At 37.1% G+C, this 27,003-nt stretch overlaps 2 protein-coding genes across 2 annotated transcripts; one reads left to right on the top strand and one right to left on the bottom strand.

The window, feature by feature from the left end:
• Positions 1–3,310: 3,310 nt before the first annotated feature.
• LOC138600485 (low affinity immunoglobulin gamma Fc region receptor III-A-like) lies at positions 3,311–10,980 on the top strand. The gene is made up of 8 exons (XM_069671903.1): positions 3,311–3,377; positions 4,595–4,645; positions 5,537–5,797; positions 7,881–8,126; positions 8,871–9,038; positions 9,452–9,517; positions 10,730–10,806; positions 10,954–10,980. The coding sequence occupies exons 1-8, from the start codon at positions 3,311–3,313 to the stop codon at positions 10,978–10,980; spliced, it is 963 nt and encodes a 320-aa protein (XP_069528004.1).
• Positions 10,981–13,372: 2,392 nt separating this feature from the next.
• On the bottom strand, positions 13,373–23,023 carry LOC138600486 (V-set domain-containing T-cell activation inhibitor 1-like). The gene is made up of 6 exons (XM_069671905.1): positions 22,939–23,023; positions 22,274–22,678; positions 21,602–21,889; positions 21,392–21,508; positions 20,026–20,233; positions 13,373–13,445 (listed from the first exon to the last, which is right to left on the bottom strand). Exons 1-6 carry the CDS (start codon positions 23,021–23,023, stop codon positions 13,373–13,375), a joined length of 1,176 nt encoding a protein of 391 aa, XP_069528006.1.
• Between the last annotated feature and the right edge of the window lie 3,980 nt (positions 23,024–27,003).

The following is a 27,003-nucleotide window of genomic DNA, read 5'->3' on the forward strand; positions in this document are numbered from 1 at the left end:
GAACATTTATTTCAACAGAAAGTTGTACTGGCAATTAAGATGGGCTTGCTGAGAGGTACCTGAATTTATGCAATTTGTTACACAAAATAAAAAAAATACATTTAGTTAAGATGCCAATTCTATGCTAATTTAAATCTGGTTTAAACTTTGACAGAAGTTTAAGTAGGGGCATTTTTAAAACAATGGGTTTCATGAGTAAGTTTACTTCTTTAATCTTATATGTAATTCTAATAACCCTATTTTCAATAAAAAAAACATGATACAAATTACTGCTGAATTAGTGTGGGGAAAAACCTAATGTGGACTGTTCAGAGCCTTTTACGGATTCCTGATTAATGGCTACTGTAATTAAAACAGTAGACGTGATGTTAATAAAAAAAAGTAAAGTAAGCCAGCAATAAATGGGAGCACTAGCCAGGTAGAAAAAGCCTTTACATTATGTTTCTAGAAGTATGTTTTAAAATTACCTCAAAATGATTAGTAGTTTTATAGAAGTCATTTGTGTGCTCTAGACATGAGACAATAAGTGCCCATTTTGTTATCAAATAAAGGGTTGTCTAATGCATAGCTGGTAGAAAGAAGCATAGGAAAATAAAGTATTTCAAAAGAAAGTAAAGAAGGATCTCTACCTTAACAACACTACGTAATAAAAAATAAAACAAAGGGTTAAATGTGTTGGACACAAGAGTCCATCTGCCCTTCCAGATTCTTATCAATAGTTAACCTAGTTCCTCTTTCCTTAATCTTATCAAAGTAGTTTATGTGCCCAAGATAATAAATCATTAACCACAGTGGTGGCTGAACAAGAGTCGTGAATAATTTTGTCAGCATATAATTGTTAGTTTTGGAGCGCACTGACAAACATAGTAAATATATTGTAATTTAGTTGTAAGGACTTGTTGCAGAATATTTACTCATATGCATAACGAAGGTCCAAGGCTTTGTTTTAATGCTCATGGTTGCATGTTGATCACAAATAGTCCTTCTCAACACAATGAAAAATAAGAATGTATTGCCAATGTAATTGAATATTGTTTAGATTAAGAGACTTTTAATATAACAAATCTTTAAAATGGATTCCAAACAGCATGACACTCTATTAAAACGGTATTATATTATCGTTACCAAACCATTAACAATCTCATGGGCAATTAACCACTCATATTGTGTAGATACACATTTTTTCCTGTTGTATAAGTTGACTGTCCATAAAGAAATGTATAATAAGAACATTTTCTGTGTCAAAGCCAACGTACCTTTTTTGTGTATCAAAGCCTCAGTTCATTGCAGGGTGCAGCAAGCTTCACAATCAAAGTACTCAATAAAATATAGTGTACTTTAACCATTGTCAACGATAAACCAGCAGGGCGTGTTCATTGAGGTCTATTGAAGTCTTGAAGCATGTTCACATCTAAAGCATTTGAGACTACGTTAACAACATTGTATGCATTATTTTTGCCTCATTTCCAGAGTGGTTTACATGTATTGGCATTAAAAATAATGTCTAATACTTTAATACTTTAATGCTGGATCCTATCGTGGATCCTATTCTATGTTGCAAGAAGACTCAAAGTTACTTCATAATTAGCTTTCTGCTTTTTTTACATACAATCTTTTTACTTTTAAATGGCCAAATCACAACAATTGTTTACTCAACACAATTTATACATAGTTAAGGTCTAGACCAAAGTCTTTCTCATATCAGATAGCACAATTTAGCAAATGACCGGTAAGGCCTTAATATATGCTTTTAATTAAACTGTAAAGTAGCAGTTGCAAATTTGCTTAAAGTTAAAGATAAGATAGAACTTCCAGAAGGAAATTCTAGCACATATTGCTCAAAAAATTACAACTCAGATAGATAATGTTTGTTCTTTGAAGCTTTGTCATTATATTAACATGAAGTTCAGTGGTAACATCAAGTGACTTCCTTGTCTCTGAGGGAATAAAAATAAATTAGCATTAAAAAGTAAAATAATATGAGTTGGTGAAACAAGACTGATTGACTGTAGAAGGGCAGAGTGGGACCACTCATGATATCATCATAAAGGGTGTGTTGCTGAGTATGTTAGACTGGTATACAAAAGGTGAGGCATAGAGAAAACTATACATTATAGAGTTTTTTCCTTAAGTTCTGAAGGCTCTGCATTATGCAGGTCATTTACATGATCTAAATATGTAGATTGTTGTTTTCATGTACTGATGGTGTTAATTAAGAATGCCGAGACATTTCCTTAACAAAAACATTTCACATGGTTAGATTTCAGGGTTTTAAAGCCCACATTCAATCAAGGTTTAAATTATATTTATGCTTTGCATTTTACCTAACGCTAACCCCCATCTTATATTGTTGCTTCACATCAAAAACATTTTACTAGCAAATCACTGAATTGAATTTATTTAAGAGGAACAATGCAAGTTAACATAGTTCCAATACATAGGATGAAACTGATGTGTTGCAAAGAGAGTTTATAGCTTTAGCTCATTTTTAAACTCCAGTCCCTAGTTGGGCCTTTACATGTACAGTATAGATGTACACTGAACAAAAATATAAACACTTTTGTTTTTGCTCTCATTTTTCATAAGCTGAACTCAAAGATCTAAGACTTATTCTATGTACACAAACCAATCAGTATCTGGTGTGAGCACCATTTGCCTCATGCAGTGCAACACATCTCCTTCGCATAGAGTTGATCAGGTTCTTGATTGTGGCCTGTGGGATGTTGGTCCACTCCTCTTCAATGGCTGTGACAAGTTGCTGGATATCGGCAGGAACTGGAACACGCTGTCGTATACGGCAATCCAGAGCATCCCAAGCATGCTCAATGGGTGACATGTCCGGTGAGTATGCTGGCCATGCAAGAACTGGGATGTTTTCAGCTTCCAGGAATTGCATACAGATCCTTGCAACATGGGGCCGTGCATTATCATGCTGCAACATGAGGTGATGGTCGTGGATGCATGGCACAACAATGGGCCTCAGGATCTCGTCACTGTATCTCTGTGCATTCAGAATGCCATCAATAAAATGCACCTGTGTTCATTGTCCATAACATACACCTGCCCATACCATAACCCCACCGCCACCATGGGCCACTCAATTCACAACGTTGACATCAGCAAACCGCTCACCCACACAACGCCATACACGCTGTCTGCCATCTGCCCTGTACAGTGAAAACCGGGATTCATCAGTGAAGAGAACACCTCTCCAAAGTGCCAGACGCCATCGAATGTGAGCATTTGCCCACTCAAGTCGGTTACGACAACGAACTGCAGTCAGGTAAGGACCCCGATGAGGACAACGAGCATGCAGATGAGCTTCCCCGAGATCTTAGAGGTGAAGATGCTGGATGTGGAGGTCCTGGGCTGGTGTGGTTACACGTGGTCTGCGGTTGTGAGGCCGGTTGGATGTACTGCCAAATTCTCTGAAACGCCTTTGGAGATGGCTTATGGTAGAGAAATTAACATTCAATTCACGGGCAACAGCTTGCCACCCTGCCAATTGCACGCTCCCTCAAAACTTGCGACATCTGTGGCATTGTGATGTGTGATAAAACTGCACATTTAAAAGTGGCCTTTTATTGTGGCCAGCCTAAGGCACACCTGTGCAATAATCATGCTGTCTAATCAGCATCTTGATATGCCACACCTGTGAGGTGGATGGATGATCTCGGCAAAGGAGAAGTGCTCACTAACAGATTTAGACAAATTTGTGAACAATATTTGAGAGAAATAGGCCTTTTGTGTACATAGACAAAGTCTTAGATCCGAGTTCAGCTCATGAAAAATGGGAGCAAAAACAAAAGTGTTGCGTTTATATTTTTGTTCATTGTATGTATCATGGGTTAGTTTTCTTGTGGAGCAGTGACAGGAAACATGTAAAACCATGGTGACTGCTACCATGGTAACCACTAGTTTTCATTCTTTTGACAAGCATATTTATATGCTGTGTAAAGTTGAAATTTGGGGCCCAACGCTTACAAGCCAATCATCCATTTCACACACACATTCATACACTGAGAAGCAGGGTCACGCTTTCTTATACTTACAAGCAGTTTGAATTTATTTTTGCAGCATATGGGGTCTCTCCCTGCTGGCCATTAAAAAGAAAGGTTTAAACCACTTCTGCATTGGCCTTACTTTTGAAACCTAGAGGCTAATTGCACTTCTTCTACACAGTTATTGAGAGCAGGTGTTGATTTAAAAAAAAAAAAAAAAAATTCTAAATATGAATAGGCTCACAGGGATAGTTCTATTCAAGGTCAAAATTAGTTATGCTAAACACCTCTGTTAATATATTAATAATGTGCAGATTTGGGGTAAAGATCCCCTTGAGCTTTGACTTATTATAGTATATACAGTATATAATCATAAACACTCAGCTCTGGACACTATATATCTCTGACTTTCACTAAAAAGATCATAGTTTGGATTAAAAGAAGTAGGTGTTAAGGGGAGCTTTCTGGCCTCACAATTAAAGTTCTGCTTTCACTTCACACATCTGCTTTTAGAACTCACTCAAAAATATCTCAACAGGAAGAGGAAGTGCTCACCTACAGTTATTAACTCTGTATTTCTGTCTGATGCTCAGACAGTCAGCAGCGAGACAACATGGAGGTAACAGCTCTCTGCATCAAACTGAGTGAGTAGTGACGCTCTCTGCTCCTGTATTTAAAACTAAGTAATACATTGTGAAACCGAGTTTTAGAAGCAACATGCCACAACTTAAAGACATCATTGATAGTATACTTTGCACTTTTTGAGTCAGTGAGAGAGCTTTTATTAAAAAATTGTGTCTGTCCGAACTTAAACACACATTTTTCTGAAGCTGGTTATATTTAATGTGTACTGGAATGATGCAAACAAATAGCAACATGTTTTTCTCACAGAAATTAATTTACATTCTAAATATTTCTGTCTAATGCACAGCTCTCTTCCTTTGTCATTTTAGTGATTAATGCGTGGATCATGCTGGTTGCACAACTTCAGAACAGTAATAGTGTTCAAAATAATGGTAAGCTTAAATCATTTGGGGGGGATGTTTTTACTTAACTGTATGAATAACCAAATGATAGTGGGTGTAGTATCCTTTAAACATTGTAAAGCCCTGAGAAAATTTAAAAAGTTACTTTGTATTTGCTATAAAAAAAATTACCATGACTTAATTAAGGGATATGTTATCATAGCTTTACTGCATAAAGCTACAGCATTATAAGTCTAGTTTTAAAGTTCATCAAATTTTTTAAATGTGATGACTGTATACTCAAACCCTTACCTAAATCCTACCTAAAAACTGTTTAAGCTTAGTCACTTAACTTTTTTTTTTCTCACACGCGATTATGCATGTTTAAAATGCAAGGTATTGCGGGGCATAGTTGTCACAATTATACCCTGCATTGTCACTATGTAACTAAACAGTTCACTGTATCCTAAAAAACGGACTTGTGTGGCTCTCAGAAATGTCTTCTTTTAGTTGGTAATAATTTCTGTTTTCGAAGTAGATTACATCAATCTCTTGCACTCTGTATCTTAGATGCAGCTTTTCCTGGCATCACTCCAAATAAACTGCAGTTTTTTGAGTATGACTGCCTCGCTTTCAATTGTAAACTTGATGACTCATCTGGATGGAACTTGATGAGGACACTCAAGAAGATAATTCCAACCAACAGTTCAAATTTTGTGACATCAGCAGGGTCTTCCACCATCAAGTTTGCCTTCTCATCAGATAGTGGAGAATACTGGTGTGAAAATGGAGATGGACTAAGAAGTAATTCTGTTAACGTCACTGTCACCGGTATGTTTAGCTTCCGATCAATTTCAATTGAGTCTTAATCTGCCTCAGAAAGTTTTTTAATTATGTCAACAAGAGATTGCTAGGGCAAGTCTGGCAACAAATGGTGAAATAGGAACTGGTAGAAATTCTACAATACCACTGTGGGTAGCCGTAAGAGGATTGATAATGAGCACTATTGATGTATGACTTCATTTAGAGCCTGTTGACAACATGACCCCTTTCAGACCTGGTATCAACATGTGGTTTTCGGTACCAGATCACAAGTTGACAGCCTTAACTGCAGGTCTGAACACACCCAGGACGGATTGAAGACGCATTCAGGTCCGATCACTCAGGCCACATACGGAGGTGGTCTGTGTGTGAACGCACATGCGTCCTGGGCCACATTAAGCACCGCCCACCCGTATCCACGGAAACAAGCACATGGATACACGAGATCACTCGCCTCTCTTTCTTGCCGATTTAACATTTCTCCGCTGTGTCTTCTGAAAATCATATTTTTTAATTATTTCTCATGTCACTCCAGTACGTGTAAATGTAGATTAATGCATGAGAGCGGAGTGTGCATGGAAACATAGACAGATCGTGTCTACATTTATTCATTAAGAGAAAGAATTATATTTTTTAATACTGGACGATCCTGAACTGACGAGGGGGGGAGACGGGTGGGTCAGAGGTGTCATCCAGGAGCAGTTTATTAAAGTTTAAAAATCAATTGATCCACATGAAGTTTATTAGAGATTTTAATCATGAGGTGCAGTGAAAAGGAGACAGATCTGAGTGTTTCTCATGCTCTGCTCCTGGGAGGAGGCCAACGCTTCATAACGTAGATCTGTGTGTTACGTGCCGATCTTTCTTTCTGTCTGTCACTATAAACAGAGCCTCAGAGCTGTAGAGGAACATCAGGCTTCATGATCAAACAAAGTTTGATAGCACATCGTGACTCTAGTCTGCGATCATCCGCTCTCTCCCTCTGTGATTGTGAGCAGCAGCCCTACCCTCTCTGTGCTGCGAGTCTGCATCACACTTTCTTTCATATGATGTTTTGTATTATTATATAAGTCTAATGAAGGAGACGAAGCCTCCGGGTTTATTTGCATACAGAGCGGGAAAGTGAGTTCCGATCACAATTGGTCACTGAAGACGCATTCGAGGGGTTTGTTAATGCTAGGTGTGAACTGCAGGCTTAGAGCTGTTCACTCGTGATTGGATCACCCAGGAGAGATGCATAAAACCAAATGTGAACAGGGCCCATGTCTGCTTGTGATCATAGTTTTTCCTGAAAAGTAGTTAGGCCTACTTGAAAGTATCTCTTGGTGGGGGCCGGTAGTTTGGCGTTCTAGAAGGTCACCCTATTTGGCCTTACGATAAATCGGTGCTAGACGCTGACAGATTTAAAAAAAATACTACAAAATGTGTTGTGATAAAAAGGTTATTGATTGAATATACATCTTTAGAACCTATTTAAGGATAAAAAGTTTAGTCATGTGGGGAATTAAGTTAAAAAATCACATTAGAGTAAAGGTCAATCACTTTTGCTTTCCATTTTCCACAAGTGGCCCCGAACTGCGTTTGCTTGAAAGGATGATTTGAAATTCCAGGAGTTCCCCACAAATTAAAGTCTTTTTCTGGCATGAAGAACACATACCAGAATGTATCCCTCTATTGACAAAAGATGACCTCAAGTGTGAAGCTACTCTCATATTATGGACATTTCTGAGTTCAATGTTTTAAAACGAGGCACTTTTCGGTGTTTTTCAGAATAGAACAAAAAGTCCACATTAGAGGTTTAGAGGTACCTGAGTAGATAGAATGAAGGTTATTATGACAGCTAAAATGGTAAAGTCTGTTACCTGCTATGTATCAACTGTGTGTTTTTATTCAGAACCTTAGCTTTGCCAATCCCAACAGCCACAACAAGCATAAAACATTCTTTGATGTTCTTAATTTTTTTTGGTGTTCTTAATTCTTTTAAAGTTTTATCTGTTTTGAAAAATACCTATAAAGGGTTTCGTAGGACATCAAAGTCATTCATGACAACACTAACATACAGGTCTAACAATATTTGTTTTACCTTGTACAGCTGGTTCTGTAATCTTGGAGAGTCCTGTTCTGCCTGTGAAGGAGGGAGATGATGTGACTCTGCATTGTAAAAAGAAGAAAAGTTCTGCTGACCTCATCGCTGATTTTTATAAAGATGGCGTCCACATCAAAACTGGCTATAAAGGAAACATGACCATCCGCAACGTTAGCACATCAGATGAGGGCCTTTACAAGTGTAACATCTCTGGGGCTGGACAATCACCAGAGAGCCGGTTGGCTGTCAGAGGTGAGACATAGCAGTCTTTTCTGATCATCCAGATAAAATAATCTCATCCCCATCCCCCATGCTTGATGGCTCTAGACAGTCTCCATACATCTGGAAAAAGGCCCCTATGTGCCTATGGACCAATTTATCTCCTGATTATAAAAATGTCAAACTATTATTTTAAGACTGTAAGCCTATTTACATGCAATTTATTCGTTTAGGTCACACAAAGATCAAATTGTAAACATGATCCCTGCAAAGTCTGAGGGTTACACCCCTAAAAAATACTGCACCATGGTTCCCACCATTTTCCTGAAGACTGTAATTATGCCCTGGTGTTTATTCTTTTGATTTCCTTTTTGTGATGAGGTCATTTGAATAGACAGGGGCCACTTTGCTCCCAATGTATGCATTTTGACTGATGTAAATACGTGCAAATAGCATCAGACAACCAAGATGCAGTTTGCTTTGCAGTGCAGTTTGGCATGTATTTAGCAATTTGTTTGTGTTTCGAGAATTAGACAGGTTTTTTGGTCTCATTTAAGCAGGTTAAGGGGCTGCAAAAACTGTGCATTACTTTTGTGAATTTGCACCTCAGTGTGTTTGCTACAGTTTGTGCTTGCGCTTTTGGATGCATGTATGGTGGAAGGATAGTGGCAAAATGTGTACTTAAAAGGACTTTATATCCAAAACATGCTGTTTCCAAAACAGGAGCACTGCTTTATTAAGTGTACAAAATGTACTCTTTACTTTTTTCTGAAACAGCCTTTTTAGAGCCTGATGAAGAGATGTATCCTCCCTACATTCACTCCCCTAACCTCCTCACCCCACTGTGGATTGTTGTCACTTTTTCACCGGTGGCCTTGCTGCTGTTGGTGTTGGGGGTACTACACTGTAGGAAACAACGAGGTAAAGAAGACAAAACTGAAGGAGGTAAGTAGATCTTAATGTTATATGAATATAGTGTTCAGCATGAGAGGGAAGATCTGGATCTTAGATCACCCACTGTAGCCACTGGTACATATTGTACCAGTGAATCCACCTTTCCAACCACTTTGGCCACATATATGCTATTACCTGTTATAAGAATTTGTGCATTGAGTAACTTCTTTGAATGCGGCATGATAGCGATTTTTTTAAATGTTAAATTATAATGATGTGATAGTTTAGTTGATTCATAACATAGTACAAGGTACATAGTATCATTTTAATTTCATTTAACTGTAGTGGAAATATAAATTTTATAAAATGGTTTATAAGCATATGAAAAACAACTAGACAGGGAAAATGTACTACTTTATTAACAACAAATGCCTGTTTCGTATTTGTTTGTTTTTTTGTCATAGGTGGTGATTTGGTTTATTCAGAAGACGTGACATATGCTGTTGTCATAAAACCAAGGAAGGCGCAAGGTACAATTTTCTAATCAAATTTTCAGGTATTAAGACTCTTTCTAAAAGACATCCATAGTAAATTCATACTGCTACATCTTAAGCCAAACTCAACACAATGAGAAGTTTGTCCCATCTGACAGAAAGTTCAGTTTTACCTGCTGTTAATCAATATATGTGAAGGAGAAAAGGATTCCTTCAAGCTGTGCTTGCAAAGTTGCTTTATGGATGGCAATATCTGTCAGTTCGTCCAATACATTAGTCCAACTCAAAAGGTCAAACAACTAGTTGGGTAAAAACGACTACTTACTTAAATTTTGTTTACTTTTCAAGGGGACACATTTTAATTACTTATTTGTCAATAACAGGAAGTCAAAGTTTTCTGTTATCCTATAAAATATGTTAACATTTACCAGCTGGATTGGAACACAATGTGGACTGGGACACATATCACTACAGACATTCAAGGTTGCAATGAAATTTGACATATATATATATATGTATAGCATCTAATTTCTGTGTACAATACTAAGGTTTTTGACCAAGTATCTGCAAAACTGATAACCTTTCCATCAGCCTCAGCTGTAGGCCTGTAGAATACAATACAATAAATACCTTTGATTTGGTTAAAATGTTTTAACAGAAAGATTCAACAGACAGGAAGATGAGAACATTTACAAATAATATTTGACTAAGTTTTACATTTCCCAAACCTGCAAGTGTCCCATGGCCAAAGATGGTATTAATAAATATCATCTTATGCTGAAAAAATGATAATGCCCGCTTGGATATTTTTTGATGATTATTTCTTAACAGTCTGCCTGCTGAAGACTATTAATTGTATCGAGTTCTTAAGCATAACTAAATGTTAGTTTTAATTTGAGCTTTCCAGTTACAAACCCCACAAGACAATCGCATACAGAACAAAGGCCCATCTGTTGGCTATTTTAGTAATCTACAACACGTTTGACAGAGGAACATGGAAAGTTTTGACAAGACAGTATCATGAAAAAAACAAACTCACCCTGCCCCAAAAAAGTTACAGATGGCAGTATGTTATTTATGTATTAATCTAAGTAAGACTGACAGCTGTAGAGGGCCACAAAAAATTTCAATAGGTAATATGGGTGTATATGGGCTTTAAGTTTTATTAAGGGTTCCAAATGTTTAATTCGAGATAAATAAATCAGTCTTACAACCGGCTAAGATAATTTTTTTTGTTTCACATAACAGAAACAACAGTGCCTCAAGCAAATTTCAAACCAAGCCTACCAGAGGAAAGTGCTGTCTATTCTTCAGTGAACTTTACAGTAGGTAAGACTGAGGCGAGTTTCATTTATATTGTCTGTGCATCTTCCTGGATTGATATTAGACTTACCCTTACACAGATGTAACCAAATTCAAATAAAGATGAACATGAACATCTACATAACATCTGTTTTTCCTGTGACTTACAGATCACTGAGAGCAGAGACACTGGCTGATGGAAAGGGGAAGTGATAGATTCACACTCATGTGAATTGAATTTTTTTTAAATACATGTTTTATACATCCATGTGCAAGGGCTAAGACATCTCCTTGAATTGCTCCTGTTGTACATGCTACCACTTTTAGTATTTTTCACCGAGCTTACAAGCAAATTAGTGTAATAATGCTGCAAATGTACACGATTCCTTTTTACATCATGTATATAAATGGTTAGGCATGGTATTGATAAGAATACAAGACTAGTTTCAAATAAACTCTGCATTCTTTACAACACATGCATCAGTATGTTCCCAAACACACAAAACAAACATATGAGCACTAAAGAAATAGTTTTTTAAGATGTACAGTGTAAACCTGTGTATAGTCTGTGATAACTTACTCAAGTTGTGATGTACACCTAAAGGAACAGAGTGTAGGAGGTGGGCAAAGGAGACAGAACTGGACTGTAAGGGTGTTAACATACAGTACAGCACTCTATGTGGGTTGAACTGAATACAGATTCAAGTCTTCATTGCAAGACTGAGGGAGCATCAGCAAGAGACGATGTGTATGAGGTCAATGGTTTCATATGTTAATGGAAACCTATTGTAAACCTGTCTAGAAACTCATTGCGTCTGTTTCTGGTCTATACTTGAACAGCATGTTGGTTGTTGACCACAGCGTGTTTATTTAAAAGTTGCAGCAACTATGTTCTTAGAAACAGTGTCTTACAGTCTTACAACAGAAAGAGCAGATGGAAAAATGTGGTTTAACTGTCACAACTGAAATATCCACTGACCATGTGGCCTGCCCAAAGACCCCAAATAAAGACGAGGACGATTAACCACACAGGCCTTTTCAAGACTATGGTTTAAATTGTTCCACTGTCACATCATGTCAACTGTGAGCACATGGGCACATGAATTTGGACACAAAACAAGTCAGAAATATTGCAGTGTTTTTCACGCTTCACACTGAGGTAAAAGGTGGTGGATTAGTAAATGCAAAGTACAAATACATTCATTTCAATCTGTGTAGAGCAACAAGTAGTCTATAACCTTCCTCAAAACAAAGTTATCATAAAAACTTCAGCATTCTAATGTTTGGGTTTTAATTTCTTATTACTTTAGTTTTAGTTGCATCCCTTTTTGTGTCCTCTTCTGCAACTGTATATTGGCACCAACTATAAAATTTGCTCTACAAACTGCTTTTCTTGATGGTTTAACTTCTAATATTTGCTTGATCTTGACGAAGCATTGAGTCACTTTTTATTTACTTTACCTGCCTGCAATGATCTTTCCATGTTTACATATTTAGATACAGTTTACATTTTTTGGTATTTTGGTGATTGTGTGATATTACCGTACAAACTGTAATAAACAAATGTACATATTTCAAAGCACTAACGCTCAAATTCAAGACCACAGGTACAAAACTTGCATGGTAATTAACTTAAAGGGGTAAATTGTAGTAAGATAAGGAGGAAATGCGCATGCAGCTCTTGCCTCCACTCGTCTGTACTGAGTGAGGAATCAGAGCAAAATCCCCCCTACTGGAACCCTGATGCATTACCAACAGATCACAGAACAATTAAGCCACTCTATTTCTATTCCTCCTTTTATATCACTGACTGCTTACACTATAAAAACTGCAATAAGGGAGAGTCAAATCAGATGAATAAGTCCGGACACCTGCAACCTGTCACCAGGATTATCCTTTTGCTACATTGTAAACTTTGATTTTTACTTTTGTGAAATCACTCAGGGTTTTATATTTTTAGTAGCCAATAAGTGATTTTAGAAGTTTGCAAAATATCTATCACTAATCAGATTATGAAAACCGATACAGTATTTCTAAAACACATTTAATACATACACATAATTCACATGGCTTGCTAAGCCAACTATCTCAACCCACCTGGGCTTATCTGAACTTGCCTTAAATGTTTTTTTCTTATTGGTCAATGTTGAAAATACTGAAATTACCATGAACGTGCAACGTTTGACATTTTTGAAGTTTGTTGCTTTGAGCTGACAATGAAACCACCCATACATTCATTACACACAACTGTGTGATGTACCTTCTTTCAAGTGAAGGTTACACGACCAGTTACCTTTTGACCTGCTGACTCACACTACACTTAATGCGAAGTGATAACATAAGGAGCAAAAATGCCCATCAAGCCAGCTCGCTACGGAGGATATCTGGACTTACCTCTTATTTTCTTTCCTCCTCTGTCAATGTTGGATATGGCAGTGAACACACAAAGTTTGAAACTTTTACCTTTGTTACTTTAAGTTGACGAGTGAAACCAGCCATATATTCATCACACACACCTGTGTGACATACCTTTGTCTCCTGAGTCAGGATTCGATCCCATGTCTCCATGTTGTCAGCCAGTATCCTTAATCACTGGACTATCTTAGTGCTGAGCAGCACAAAGAGAAACAGACTGAACTGAAGGGACTTAACATCCATCAACCTGCAGGGAAACAAAGTTTACATATTTCATACCGCAACTTATTCACACAGGAACATAATAAAGTAAACCTGTTCACAGTGGATCATGCTCACACTGAAAACCTGTAATTCTTGACTGCATGGCACACTGTCATTTCATAGGCCAGACAGCTCACCAAGTGGAGAAAATGTTTGGTAGTCTGAAGGTTGTGGGTTCAAATCCCTTTCAGTTATGTATTCTGTCTTCAACCCTCAGGTTTTTTTCATTTCACCTTTGAAGAAAAAAGTTTCAATGACCAGGTAGGAATTGTTGTACCTGTAATGTTATTTTGTACAATTTAAGAAGTTTTTAACCTGTTGGTAAAAGGGTCCATTTTCAGTTCAGGTGTTAATAGAGAAATGGCTTTACCATTTGGTGCATTTTAATTTGTTTTTTCTTAAAGCCTTTTATATAAAAAACATTAATCATGAATAATCATCCATTAGAGACAATAAAATGAGCTCAAAATGAATCTCAGAGGGAGCCAACATGTTTTACTAGACTGTTACTTGGCGTCAAATATTGAACCATACATCTGCAACATAAAAAAATGACAGGATATTTTCTTACACATAAACTTGTTCTTATGCATAATGTTACTGTGTGCGTTTCAAGGAATTTTATGCATGACTATCATTTTTATCCATTTTCGCTCGAGATGTAACTTTTATGGTTGTAGATTTTAAGGGTCTGTGATCCACTTCAATTAATCATTGTCAACAGAAATCATACAGATCATACATAACCAAGTCATTTTGAGGTAAAATATGTACTATGCTAGTGAAGGTCACACAACCCACTCCCTTTTGACCTGCTGACTAACACTACCGTTAATGTGAAGTGATAACATAATGAGCCAAAATGCCCATCAAGCTAGCTGGCTTGCTAAGCCAGCTGGCTCAACCCACCTGGGCTCATCTGAACTTACTTCTCACATTCTCTTCTCCTTGTTCAATGTTGGAAATTCTGAAATTCGCAAGTTGAAATTACTGTGAACGTGCAACGTTTGAACTGCTGACTCACACTACAGGTAATGTGAAGTGGTAACATATGGAGCCAAAATGCCCAATAATCTAGCTGGCTTGCTAAGCCAGCTATCTCAACCCACTTGGGCTTATCTGAACTTACCTTGAATGTTCTTTTCTTATTGGTCAATGTTGGAAATTCTGAAATTCGCAAGCTGAAATTACCATGAACGTGTAACGTTTGACATTTTTGAAGTTTGTTGCTTTGAGCTGACACTGAAACCGCCCATACATTCATTACACACAACTGTGTGACGTACCTTCTTTCAAGTGAAGGTTACACGACCAGTTACCTTTTGACCTGCTGACTCACGCTACACGTAATGCGAAGTGATTACATAAGGAGCAAAAATGCCCATCAAGCCAGCTCGCTAAGGCACCTAGCTTAATCCACCTGGGGTTATCTGGACTTACCTCTCCTCGGTCAATGTCGGATAGTAGGAAATTCGCAAGTTAAAATTGCAGTGAACACACAAAGTTTGAAACTTTTACCTTTGTTACTTTAAGCTGAGGCGGGAAACCAGCCATAGATTCATCACAAACACCTGTGTGACATACCTTTGTCTCCTGAGTCAGGATCCGATCCCATGTCTCCACGTTGCCAGTCAGTATCCTTCATCGCTGGACTATCTTAGTGCTGAGCAGCACAAAAAACAACAAAGAGAAACAGACTGAACTGAAGAGACTTAACATCCATCAACCTGCAGGGAAACAAAGTTTACATATTTCATACTGCAACTTATTCACACAGGAACATAATAAAGTAAACCTGTTCACAGTGGATCATGCTCACACTGAAAACCCGTAATTCTTGTCTGCATGACACACAGTCATTTCATAGTCCAGACAGCTCACCGAGTGGAGAAAATGCTCTGTAGTCTGAAGGTTGTGGGTTCAAATCCTACTTGGACTGTTAATGTGTTCCGTCTTCGACCCTCAGGTAATTTTTTATTTCACCTTTGAAAAATTAAATAATCAGGTAGAAATTAGGTTGTAGCAACCTGTAATGTAATTTTGTACAATTTAGGAAGTGTTTAATCTATTTGTAATAGGGTCAATTTTTACTTCAGTTGGAATTGAAGAAATTGCTTTACCATTTGGAACATGTTGCTTTATTGTTTTTTCCAAAAGCTTCTCATATAAAAAATGTTAATCATAAATAAACCCTCATTAGGGAGGCTAAAATAAGCTCAAAATAGCCTAAATCACAGAGGAAGCTAATATCTTTTAGTGTTTCAAAAGAAAACATTTAACTGGAGAGACAAAATAAAATCAAAACCCTGTTGAATTCATTGATCTATTAATTCAGTTAAATTTGCATTTTATTTAAAATATTACTTTCCTTGAAGATACAAATAAGGTTGTACTTGGTCTACCTGTATTTTTGTTCTGTTCCCTTTAAGGAGCCTTTATTCTGCAACATAATTAGGCCTATCCATATTCAATAAAGATTTATTGTCAAATTGTTACCATTAAAGTGATTGTTCTCCACGGAATGTTCCCACTTTAATGTAGCTAAATCATGCAGATGATCTTTGAAAAAGTCTTACTCAGGTAGGTTTGCTAATATGTAAAATGGAGGTCAAGGTCATATCGTTGTTCATGATTGTATTTTTTGTATTCCCACGTTTTACCCCCAATGTAAAGCACATTGAGCTTACCTGTAATGAAATGTGCTTTATAAATAAAATTGCTATTGCTATATCATCAGCTTCTCTATGACATACTGAGCCAGCTGAACAGCCTGCAGATTAATACATAGCAGACAAAGTGGTAAAAAGTGACCAGGTTGAGCTAGCTCGCTTGGGATGCCAGCTAGCTGAACAGGCACTTACCTGTTATTTTTTTCTTGCCCCTTAAATAGATTCAAAGTTGATGCCTTAATCACTGAACATTTGAATTTCTTTTCACATTTAATATTCAGCTGCTAGCTATAATTTAACATTCATTGAAGAGCTATGAAAAAGTTAAGTGCACTCACTCACAACAAACATTTTCAGATACATTTCATGCAGTGTGCTGTCTGCCCTGTGTACGTCTTCTTTCTAGAGGTACACGGGTCAGACTCTCTCTCGTTTTCCATCATATGCTGCTGTCTGTCTTTCTTTTTGTAGGTTTGCATTTAACTTTATATCTGGAGCTTCTTACAAACGTTAGAAGCAGACTTCATACTGCTCACACAGCCCTGTGCAGATCACCCCCTCTGTCCCTCTACTGCAGACACAGCGCCGCTCCCTCACTCTCGCTCGCCCACTCACTCACTCCGCTAGTTCACTGCCAGCCAAAAATGGCCGAACAACACTGCTAACAGTGCCCCTATCCGCGCGCCTCTGTCTGACGTCACAGCAGATGCAGCGCCGCTCCCTCACTCTTGCTCGCCCACTCACTCACTCCGCTAGCTTACCATGTGCTCGCAGATTGAAGCAAAAGCACAGCTAAAACAGCAACGTAAAAACGTCCCTGTTTGTCCACACAACTGCCAACACATCTTTCTTTCTTTAACATATGATTGCTGATACAAGTTTACTTTCCCTCCAACAGACAGCTGCTCTTGGGCTAAAATTAAGCTAGCTAGCAGTACCATATTCAGCTAACAGTTAGCTTAAGAAATCATCAATTTAATTAGTAACTAACTTATTAAAATGCTTGTTACTCACCATTCATTGCTTAAAGAAGAGTCCCAAATGGTTGTAATGCAGCTCTGTACGAGGTAAAATTGAAAAATACTCCAGTGTTGTATATCCTCAGTGTAAGACTCAGGACAGCAGGCTCAAGTCTCAAAAAGTAAAATCCATCCACTTGACTGCATTTTGTACCTCTTTTGGGCTGTGCAGTGATTAGTTAACCGCACTAAATCCAAGAAAAATGAACTTTTGTGGCCGGTTTTCTGAAACTTCATGGCTACACTCTCTCCGAAACAAAGTGGTTTACCATGGCAGAAGCGGGAACTGAAGGGGCGGGGCTATGCGCGTTTCCATGACAACTATTGGTTTTCGAGCTTCTGCATAGCAACCAGATAAATTTGTACTGGTTCAAAAACAACTATTTTGCTGTAGGGGAGCTTAAGGAATTGTAGTTGTTAGTAGGTGCTCCTATCATGCTAAGGTGTCTCTTCACTTTTTAAACATTTTACACCTGAGCCACAATGAGTGAATGAATGCCTGAGCTGCGTGTGTAAGTGGAACCTCTTTCATTTAATTTTGGTGTCCATGTTAACAGGTTACAGCTGCCACACAGCCCATGTAAGCAGCAATTTCCAACATTTCTATCTGTACAATATGTCACAGACATGAAACAAAAATTACACTAGAAATGTTGCTATCCATTTCAGATTCCTGAATGAAATATCTAATTAAAGCAGAAGAAACGCATGCACTGCTCAGGCATGGAGTGTGTAAGGGTTTACTTTGCAGGCCCAATTCAGTCAATGCATCTGTGCAAACTTGCATCCGCAGTGCCCCGCTGGAAACTTGTGGGAGTGCATGGAGTCTTTTCAATTCAACCAGCTCCTCATAAGGGTGTTATATTTACAAAAAATCAACAGTAGCAAACCGTTATATAGATAGGGTGGATGAATATGACATTTAATACATGGGTAAAAATAGTTAAAAAGTGGATGGTGCAGTTGCTCCTGCTCTGAACTCTGCTGTCAGGAAGACATCCAGCTGCTTTTTTTTTTATAACTTGATATAACTAAAAAAAACAAAAACATAATACTACTACAATTAAGATGTACGCTGCCAAAAATAGTGTGGCTAAGTTACTGACTACAGTGCACAGCAGTTCACAAAGTTCATTGACTGTCTTGATGTGAACAAATCATCCAAAATGAACTACTGCTTTTGTCTTCCCTCAACACCTTGTTATTAAATGATCCTATATTGCTATATTAATTGCATTTCTGTCCTCTGCTGTATATATCAGTAGATTTATATACACTACAGAGGAAGTGCTGTGAGAATAAACTGCATGAGTTACAATGATGAGTGTGGAGGTGTGGCTTTTATAGATTTCATCATGACCCATGTTTCCTTGCTCTCAACTCCTCTACAGGCCTCCTCTGTCCTCGCTCCTTGTCTCCTCGAGGTGCATTTAAAGGGTTAAAAGATTCTCCATGTTTGCAGAGGATGCAAGAAAGCATTAATGAGAGTAATGAAAGCACTTTAAAAGGTACTTCAGATTGCAACTGCTTTTATTTAACAGCAACAAAGTTTATAACGAAAACCACAGAACTCAAACACATTTGCACATCGTGTTAAATCAGTCCATCAAATACATAAACTAAAAAATATTTAAAAACAATTTCAATGTGTCGATCAATTTCACAACAAAGGGAAATTCAACATTGTAATTTTATAAAGGAAAGTCCAGAGGGATACAGAGAGAAAATGTATTAGCTGTTTAACATAATACTTCAACAGTTGTTAAAACCATTTACAGGTGATTCGTCATACTTTCAAAGTATCACAAATCACTGACTTTTTTTTTTATAGCACTGACTGGTAGCAGCAGGCAGCGGATATATCTTATTTGACACTAACTTCCATTATTATCAAGAATATGACTTATTATTTATCATAATCAGCACATAACATAAACATAACAGTAATATGCAGTATCAAAACATTTGTAAAAAACAGGAGGCTAGTTAGCAGGCTACTACAGTTGTAAAACCAATAAACAAGTTTAAAACAATAGTACAGTTAGCTAGCAGAGCATGTAAAAAGGATATTCTGACAGGATATCCCAATTTAGGCTGTATAAATGCATGGCATGATTTAAGGAGCATTCTTTGGACATGGATGCAGCATTTTAGGATACGTCTCAATCAGGCCTCTTTGTCTGTTTATTGTCAGCTCTGTGGGATGTAAAGAAACCAACTAGCCAACAGTTTGCTAAGTTAAGTCGACCACTGTTGGGCTAAACTTGAACGGGAATATTAGTAAAATATTAGTTTTCGTGAACCATGTTTGAAGGGATAGTTCGGGTTCCATGAAGCGGACCCCATCTGCTGTATGAGTGTACTACACTGCAGACAGGATCATGAGAAACACGTACATAGCCACTTCAAAAAAGTCCTACTTTTAAAAAACATTTGAGCTTAACTTTATGCTACACTTTTTATCATTCTCACCGCTTCACCTTGATGTCAGACAGCTCCTCAGCGCTGTGTATTGACCTGCACTAATGATTTAAATGTCTTGCAGCAGAAAACAGTACCTTTATTAAATCATATCAGAGGGAGTTCATTAGAAATCAGTAATCTGCTGTTTGTGAGACATCAAAGCTTTTTTCATTACATTCCTGCTGCACTCTGATCTTTCTGTTTCAGATCTTCAGTTCCACCTGTCTGTGTCAATTTAGCAGTTATGCTCTCGTGCAATTCATCTGTTTTGTTGAGTAATTTCTGTGCATTCAATATCAATTCATTATCTTTTTGCTTTCTCTCCACCAGTTGTTTTTTGGCCCATAATACAATTTCTTTCAGTTCAAAGTTTTCCTTTGTTTTGTCCTGTTCTGCTAACTTAGCAGCTGACCCAAGCTTCTCCTCAGTTTCCTTTGCCTTTGTCTCCATCTCCTCTTTGAGACGTTTGAGTTGTTTTATCCACTTTTCCAGTTCCTGCTTTTGTTCCACTATTGTGGGAACTACCTGGTCCAAGTCATTCTTCTTGCTTTCTGTCATGAGCAGATCTTTCTGTCCTGTTTTTTCGTTTTCATCCTTGGTGTCCCTTGTCATGGTACAAACTATTTAGTAAGTGAAAGTAAAAATGTCAGTGAAAATTTGGAAATACACAAATCAAGGCTTATATTTTTCAAACAAGGGATAAGTAACAATATAACTAATAAATAGAACTAAACAATAAAATTAACATAATTTCCAATTTTCCCAAATTTACCTGAGACTTTTAAAAAACATTTTTAACAAAAAAATCTCATCCTGCTTTCTTTAACAGTCATATGTATCACTCTCTTTAAATTTTTGCCTTGGAAAATGTAAACAAAGGCAGCGTGCAATTAATCACTTCGTCTGACACCTACCCCTCGCCAGCCATTTAAGGCATTAAAGATAACTATATAGAAATAATCAGTCTTGTCTGGTATTGTCTGGTTTGCTTTTGTTGGTCATATAGAGTAATCAGAATACATTTCCGTCCGTTTCAAAAAACTCCTCACAGGAGATTTAAGGATTTTTCTATGAGAATATTTTTCTGGAAATGATGCTTGAAAAAACGTAGGCGATCTTATATTTGAAGACTACACTACTGTAACTGTTGAAAAGATCAGTTTTTGTTTTACACTTTTCTAAATTAATGTTGTTACCATATTTCATTTTTCACTTTTATGACAAAAGGGCCGTGAAGATAATGCCCTTTTTTTCCCTGGATAACAAGCCCCAGTGAATCTTGTCAAAAGTGAATCGTGTCAAAGTGTGTAGAATTTTTCATAATTACCTGTTTCATAAACAGGAACAGGCTGCAGTGCTGCTACTTCTAGGGTAAATAACACACACACAAACAAAAGGTCAATTTAAAAAGTTAAAAAACACAACTACCAATGCCACCAACATTCAATCAGACAATTATTAATACACACTGTTCAGTGTCTGTTACACATGGAGCACTGAATACAGCCAAGCTACATTCCAGCAGCAGAAATAAGTAAATAAGGATTAACAATATTTTATAGAGTGGACATACAGGCACAGTTTATGGAGAGAAGTTTAATGAGTCCTGATCTAAATTGGACAGAGTCCAATCTACTTCAAATAACGGTGAAAATACACCTTATATATTGCAATGTACATGCACATTATACTGTATATAGGTGTATATAGACTCTTGGTTGAACTTTTTTTTCTAAAAATGTGTTGGAAAACAGGTTAAAAACACACTTGTTACGTACCAGCTTTGCCCTGTGACCATTTCCACATCACAAAGACTGCAAGAACACAAATGCAGATAGCAGACACGACAATGATGATCCGAGCAGCAGAATTTGACGAGTTCGTGTAGCATTCAGCTGAAATGAATAATCATAGAACATAATATAAAAATATCTGAAACAATTTAAGGAAACAAAAAAAAGGATATTGCAAAGTTAAAAAAAACTCACCTGAAATCTGTGTCTGAAGGTGTGTCTCTCTGGTCTGGTTGATGTTCTTCTGTTGGACTCTACAGGTGAAGCTGCTGCTGTGTCTCTCCTCCACAGTCAGTCTGCTGCTGACAGTATAGAGGCCATCAGGACCTCTGACTGTCTCTGTAGGTCCAGCTGAGAGGAGGTTTCCCTCACCGTCCAGCCACAACATCTCAGGCTCTGGATACCAGCCTTTAGACTCACACTGTAGAGCCTCTCTGTCGCTGCTTATATTAATGCCTGCTATAACAGGTGAGGAGACAGAACCTGGCAACAGAGAGAAACATATATACAACAGAATACTGAACCTCAACAGTCTCAACAGTTTAAAGGTGTGGTTTACCAGCAATATGTCAATGAAATAGACCAAAAAAACTTATATATACTTATATATACTTATATATTTTTATTGAAAATTAATTAATATTAATTAATTTCTGTGTTTATATGGTGCATTTACTCTGGTATAAGAAGCACAAAATGCTGTTTTTAAGCTATATTTAAGCACCTAACCTTGGTTATATTTTACAGCAAGCAAGTTCTGTTGTCAGTAGACAAGTCTTAATTATATATAACTTGCATGGAACATACTGTAAAAATAATTGTTGGGTTTTTTCTTTGCAGCAGAAAAAGTATTTTGTAATTACTCACCAACAATAAGTTCAACAGCTGATTCTTTGTTCATCTTTGGAATGAGGCATCTGTATGTTCCGCTATCAGAGAGTTTCACTTTAAAGAGTGTCAATGACAGGTCTCCATGCTTCAGTTTATCAATGGACAGCGATGTTCGTCCTCTGTAAGATGGGTTTTGGCTAACCAGACGATTTTGACCTTCATGCCACAGATGGACAAATCTGGGTTTCAGGTCCAGTCTCCCCCACTCCAGAATCACATTAACAGCATCTGCTGCAGGTTCCAGTTGACATGGCAAGATGGCATCATTGCCGACTAATGCTACTATTTGGGAGGGTTGACCAACAACCTGAGAATTACCTGAGAGGAAAAAGAGACATTTCAAGTTCTTACCAATGATACAAAATGGCACAAGTGAAAAACCTTCTTGTCACAATAAAAACAGTGCATGCAAAAATTTAGACAAAAACGTTATCAATTAGATTCTTATTGCATGAGTTATGTTTTTTAATCTAAGATTGTTAATTTACTTATGTCCTATTATAACACCAGAGTAACTGCTTCTGTGTAGTCCACATGATGTAGTTAAAATACGTGAGGAAATTACACATAAACTGGTGCTACATATTTGTGGGGTATTTCTTACAATCGTTAATTTCTAATATCATGTTATCATATGTTACCTTCAGAGTTGTGTGTAAGAAGCAGGACAGCAATGTGCTGGAAAACCAAAGCTTTAAAAGAAAGTCCAGTTTCAAAGCAAAGCATCCTTTTCTCCTGAAAATACATTAGAATAAAAACAAAGGGAAAACAGAGATTTTCAAAAGGGATCACAATTATCATACGATCTAAAGAGGCCAAATATGTCATCAGCATAAGAAATTCAAAAAGGTTGAAGAAAAGGGTGCATTCACTCACATAAGTCAAAAAGAGATTTTTACCTCACAGAGAGAGAAGCCAAAGCTCTAGCCTAGATTAGTTAACTTAGTCACCAGTGCATTTGTGCATGTTTTCCCAGTATTCCCAGGCATATTTTTCAATATCATAATTTGTAATGAACATTACATATGTAAAAGGGATCTACTCATTAGCCTTCTTATGCTCTGACGCTTCCCTGTTTATGAATCCAAAATGGCTCCAGTAACATTTTAAAGGATACTTTTAAACAATGCTCAACAGAGGTCTGTCCTGATTTGCTCTTTATGAATCATATGCTGTGTAAACAATTGTTCTCACTTTAAGACTGTGAACACATTATTCTGTAAATAACTTAAACTTTTACATACTTAAAAAAAAAATACTGGCAATTTATTGCGTTTGTGCACTGTTTTGAGTGCTACAACTGGCACAAAGTTGAGGAGTGTAGTTGGAAATAATGTTGCTAGTGCAGAAGCTGCATTCATAAACTCTGTGAAATATGAACTACTTTCCCCTAAAACACGCAGTTTCCTACAATATAGTAACTCAAAGTGAACATACCTTTAAGTGTCCGTGTCGGTTTACTTCTGATAAAGCCTCGAGACCAATGTCATAAAATTATATTACATGTACTTTAACCCTAGTCATAATAACGTCCTATATCTCCGTAGGTGGGTGAAGGACATTGTTGTACTCCTTCACTAACACTTAGATATTGTCATACTAAATTGAATAAAACAAACAGAACCCTTTCAGTAATGTTGTGTTGAAATAGCTAATATATGGCGTTTCTCAGGTTTAGTTGCTTGCAGGGTATAGTGAGCTACAATGTGGCTACTGTAGTTTGAGCTGTTCCAAGAAGCTTATCTGCATGCCTGTTTAGTAAAAAGAAGGAATAAAAGACCCAAAATAATTTCATCTGTGTCTCATTGTCTGTGATATGGCCACACTAATCATCAGACAGCATTGATTATTGTAATTGCAGTTAGTTAGGGCTGTTAGTGTACTGTATACTTACTGTAACTTGTATAGAAAAAATACTTTTCAGTCATATATTTCTTCTGAACGTTGAGTTGAGGTTTTAATCATAATTTGTAAATAAGATTTGGAATGCGTTTGAAATAAGTTATCTTAAGAAATACAAAATCTGAATTGTAAAAAGCTCACATTCCTGATCTGTCTCACGCAACTCAGAGAAGGAAGCTGCACGGTCAAAGTAATCAAGTCAAATCATTTGTAGAGTACTGTAAACCCAAAATTGCAATGAAGTTGTATTCAATGTGCATATTTTGCTGATAGGATCATCTTAGTCTTGTAAATAAATGTTACTAGCTGCATGATAGCTGCATAAGTGTTGAGTACCTCACATATTAATTATTATACTACAGAAACAATGAAACTATACTACCACAGATTTATAAGGCAGAAAGTTCACTGTACTATAAAACTGAGCAGTCTAACTGGCTAATAGGTATCTAAATCAACATCAACAACATTAATGATAACGTAATTTATGAATTTATTTATTATTTATTTATTACTATAGTAGGTCTTTTTTACTGCTGCTGTTTTGTGAGGGATGCAGAACACACAGCTCCTGTACTGCTATATGTGTATATGTACATATATATCCAATCACACGAGAGATTAGTTTAGTAAAATAGTTAAAACAGCAAACTCTGCACAACAACAGTTTAATCTGCTAAATTTGGCTTCTCTAGAACCTCACAAGGAAGGGGAGGGTCTTAGCTTCATGAGTCGTTGGTATTTTAGTCTGATGTTCAGTTAGCAGTTAGCAGCCAGACATCATGAAGGTTAAGGCTCTCTGCACCACACTGTGTGAGTACGATATCTGTCTGTCTCTTGATTCCTTTGTTACATCAAAAACTATAAGGATAAACTATATGTATGTATATTACTGACGAGCAATTAATAAATTAATGATATATCATGGTTGCATTTTTTAAGTCACAGACAATCAAGACATAAAATCATATTTGGTACAGCGCTAATACTTTTCTTTTTAGTGGTGAATGTGTTCCTGCTGCTTGCCATACAAGTTCAGAATTGTGACTGTGCTCGGGAAGCTGGTAAGTAGCAGTTATTTCATTCAATTTTACTATTGATACCGAGCTTGATATTTGCATTATATATTCTCTTTAGTCTTTTCACTTTCAGAAAAATATGTTGTTGAAGTGTGTATCATTTGAAATGAAAGGTTTGGAAAGAAATACCTTTTTAATATTCCTCTTTCTCTGTCTGTGTCACAGATGCATCTTTTCCTCTGCTTGATCCAAACAGACTGCAGTTCTTTGAATATGAATCCATTGATTTAAATTGTGAGAAGTTGGATTTCTCATCTGAATGGAGAGTGATGAGGAAGCTGAGAGAAGGCCCAACAAATGCTACTCAATGGGAAACATCAACAGGATCCTTTACAATTTCAATTTCCTTTGCATCAGATAGTGGAGAATACTGGTGTGAAAATGAAGAGGGTGAAAGAAGCAACAGTGTCAACATTACAGTAACTGGTAAAGATAACAAATATTTAGTCTATTAATGCATGTTTATCAAACTGTTTGGGTCTAAGGGGAAAAAATCTTATCGATAATGACAACTAAATAAGCCTTGAAATATTGGCGTTTTAATTTGTTTTTCACATCACATCTGTGAAAATTTGGGAAGAACATAAGTTGTAACATAAAGGGAAAGTTGTATTCCATTTCTTTAAAAAGGTTTCTTTATGTTGTTTAGCAGGTGATGTAATACTGGAGAGTCCCAGTGTGCCTGTGATGGCGGGAGACAGTGTGAGTCTGAATTGCAGAAAAAAGATGGCTGCTCCAAACCTCCCCTCTGAATTCTATAAAGATGGAAAACTCTTTGAAACTGGATATGAAGGAAACGTTCTCATCCACAGTGTTTCTAAATCTCATGAAGGATTATACAGTTGTAGCATGAGTGGAGCTGGGGAATCTCAAGAGAGCTGGCTGGCTGTCAGAGGTAAGAAATAACCTTTTTTCTCCATGCTCGAATCACTAGGGATGGTTATGTCAATCTGTTTGGTGCTCAGTCCACCATTTGGCCTAGACCTTAATATCTTAGCAACTATAGCATGGGTTGACATAAAATGCGGTAATGATATCCATGGCCCCCAGAGAATTTGATCCTTTGTATTTTTTTGACTTAACTGTTTTTCTCAAGACTAACTTTGAGGCCTTATATTGTGGTTTGTGTGACATGTCCCAACAACGTCTGGTACAGACATTCAAGGTCCACACATGATGAATTGTAATGATCTTTGGTGATCACCTGACTTAACTTAGTGGCATCATTAAGTCAGATTTTTAATTTACTTTGGTTTATGACTAAGTAAGTTAATAATGACATTCCCGTAGATCACAGCTGTGCTTTGGCATCTTTCTTTCTTCACCTTATCTGTTCCTTTACCCCTCCACCTTAGCTCTGACTGGCAGTTTATTATTCCGAAATCCCAATCCTCTACAAAATTTCCCATTGGTCCAAAAGGCCATTTGTCCAACTGCACATGTATTCTGAAAAAAAAGACTTCTAAATCCACACTACTCATGAGTTGACTTAATTTGGCATCGAGTTGTGATCGTTAGAGTGATGAGCTGTGAAATACATTAGGTCAGGAAAGATTTCTCATATGTACAATATAGATATGTTACAATACATACATGGTTTTACAGCAAAGCAAATTACATCAACCACGGAAGACATTCTAGGGAGTGTGGAAACTCCTTCACCAGATGGCTCTCCTCATCCCTCCATCCTTTTACCTGTTGTTCTCACCATTGATTGTGTGGCTG

Source organism: Semicossyphus pulcher, unplaced genomic scaffold (genome assembly GCF_022749685.1).
Source record: "Semicossyphus pulcher isolate SPU_LCO1_2020_fin unplaced genomic scaffold, fSemPul1.0.p SCAF_21, whole genome shotgun sequence".
Classification (NCBI taxonomy): Eukaryota; Metazoa; Chordata; class Actinopteri; order Labriformes; family Labridae; genus Semicossyphus; species Semicossyphus pulcher.

Coding starts and splice junctions, on each gene's coding strand:
- LOC138600485 (XM_069671903.1), top strand. CDS start 3,311: ATGCAGATGAGCTTCCCCGAGATCTTAGAGGTGAAGATGCTGGATGTG. Junction 4,646..5,536: donor AGCTCTCTGCATCAAACTGA/GTGAGTAGTGAC, acceptor TCTGTATCTTAG/ATGCAGCTTTTCCTGGCATC. Junction 5,798..7,880: donor TGTTAACGTCACTGTCACCG/GTATGTTTAGCT, acceptor TACCTTGTACAG/CTGGTTCTGTAATCTTGGAG.
- LOC138600486 (XM_069671905.1), bottom strand. CDS start 23,023: ATGCTTTGCTTTGAAACTGGACTTTCTTTTAAAGCTTTGGTTTTCCAG. Junction 21,890..22,273: donor AGCTGTTGAACTTATTGTTG/GTGAGTAATTAC, acceptor CTCTGTTGCCAG/GTTCTGTCTCCTCACCTGTT. Junction 21,509..21,601: donor CCTTCAGACACAGATTTCAG/GTGAGTTTTTTT, acceptor TATTCATTTCAG/CTGAATGCTACACGAACTCG.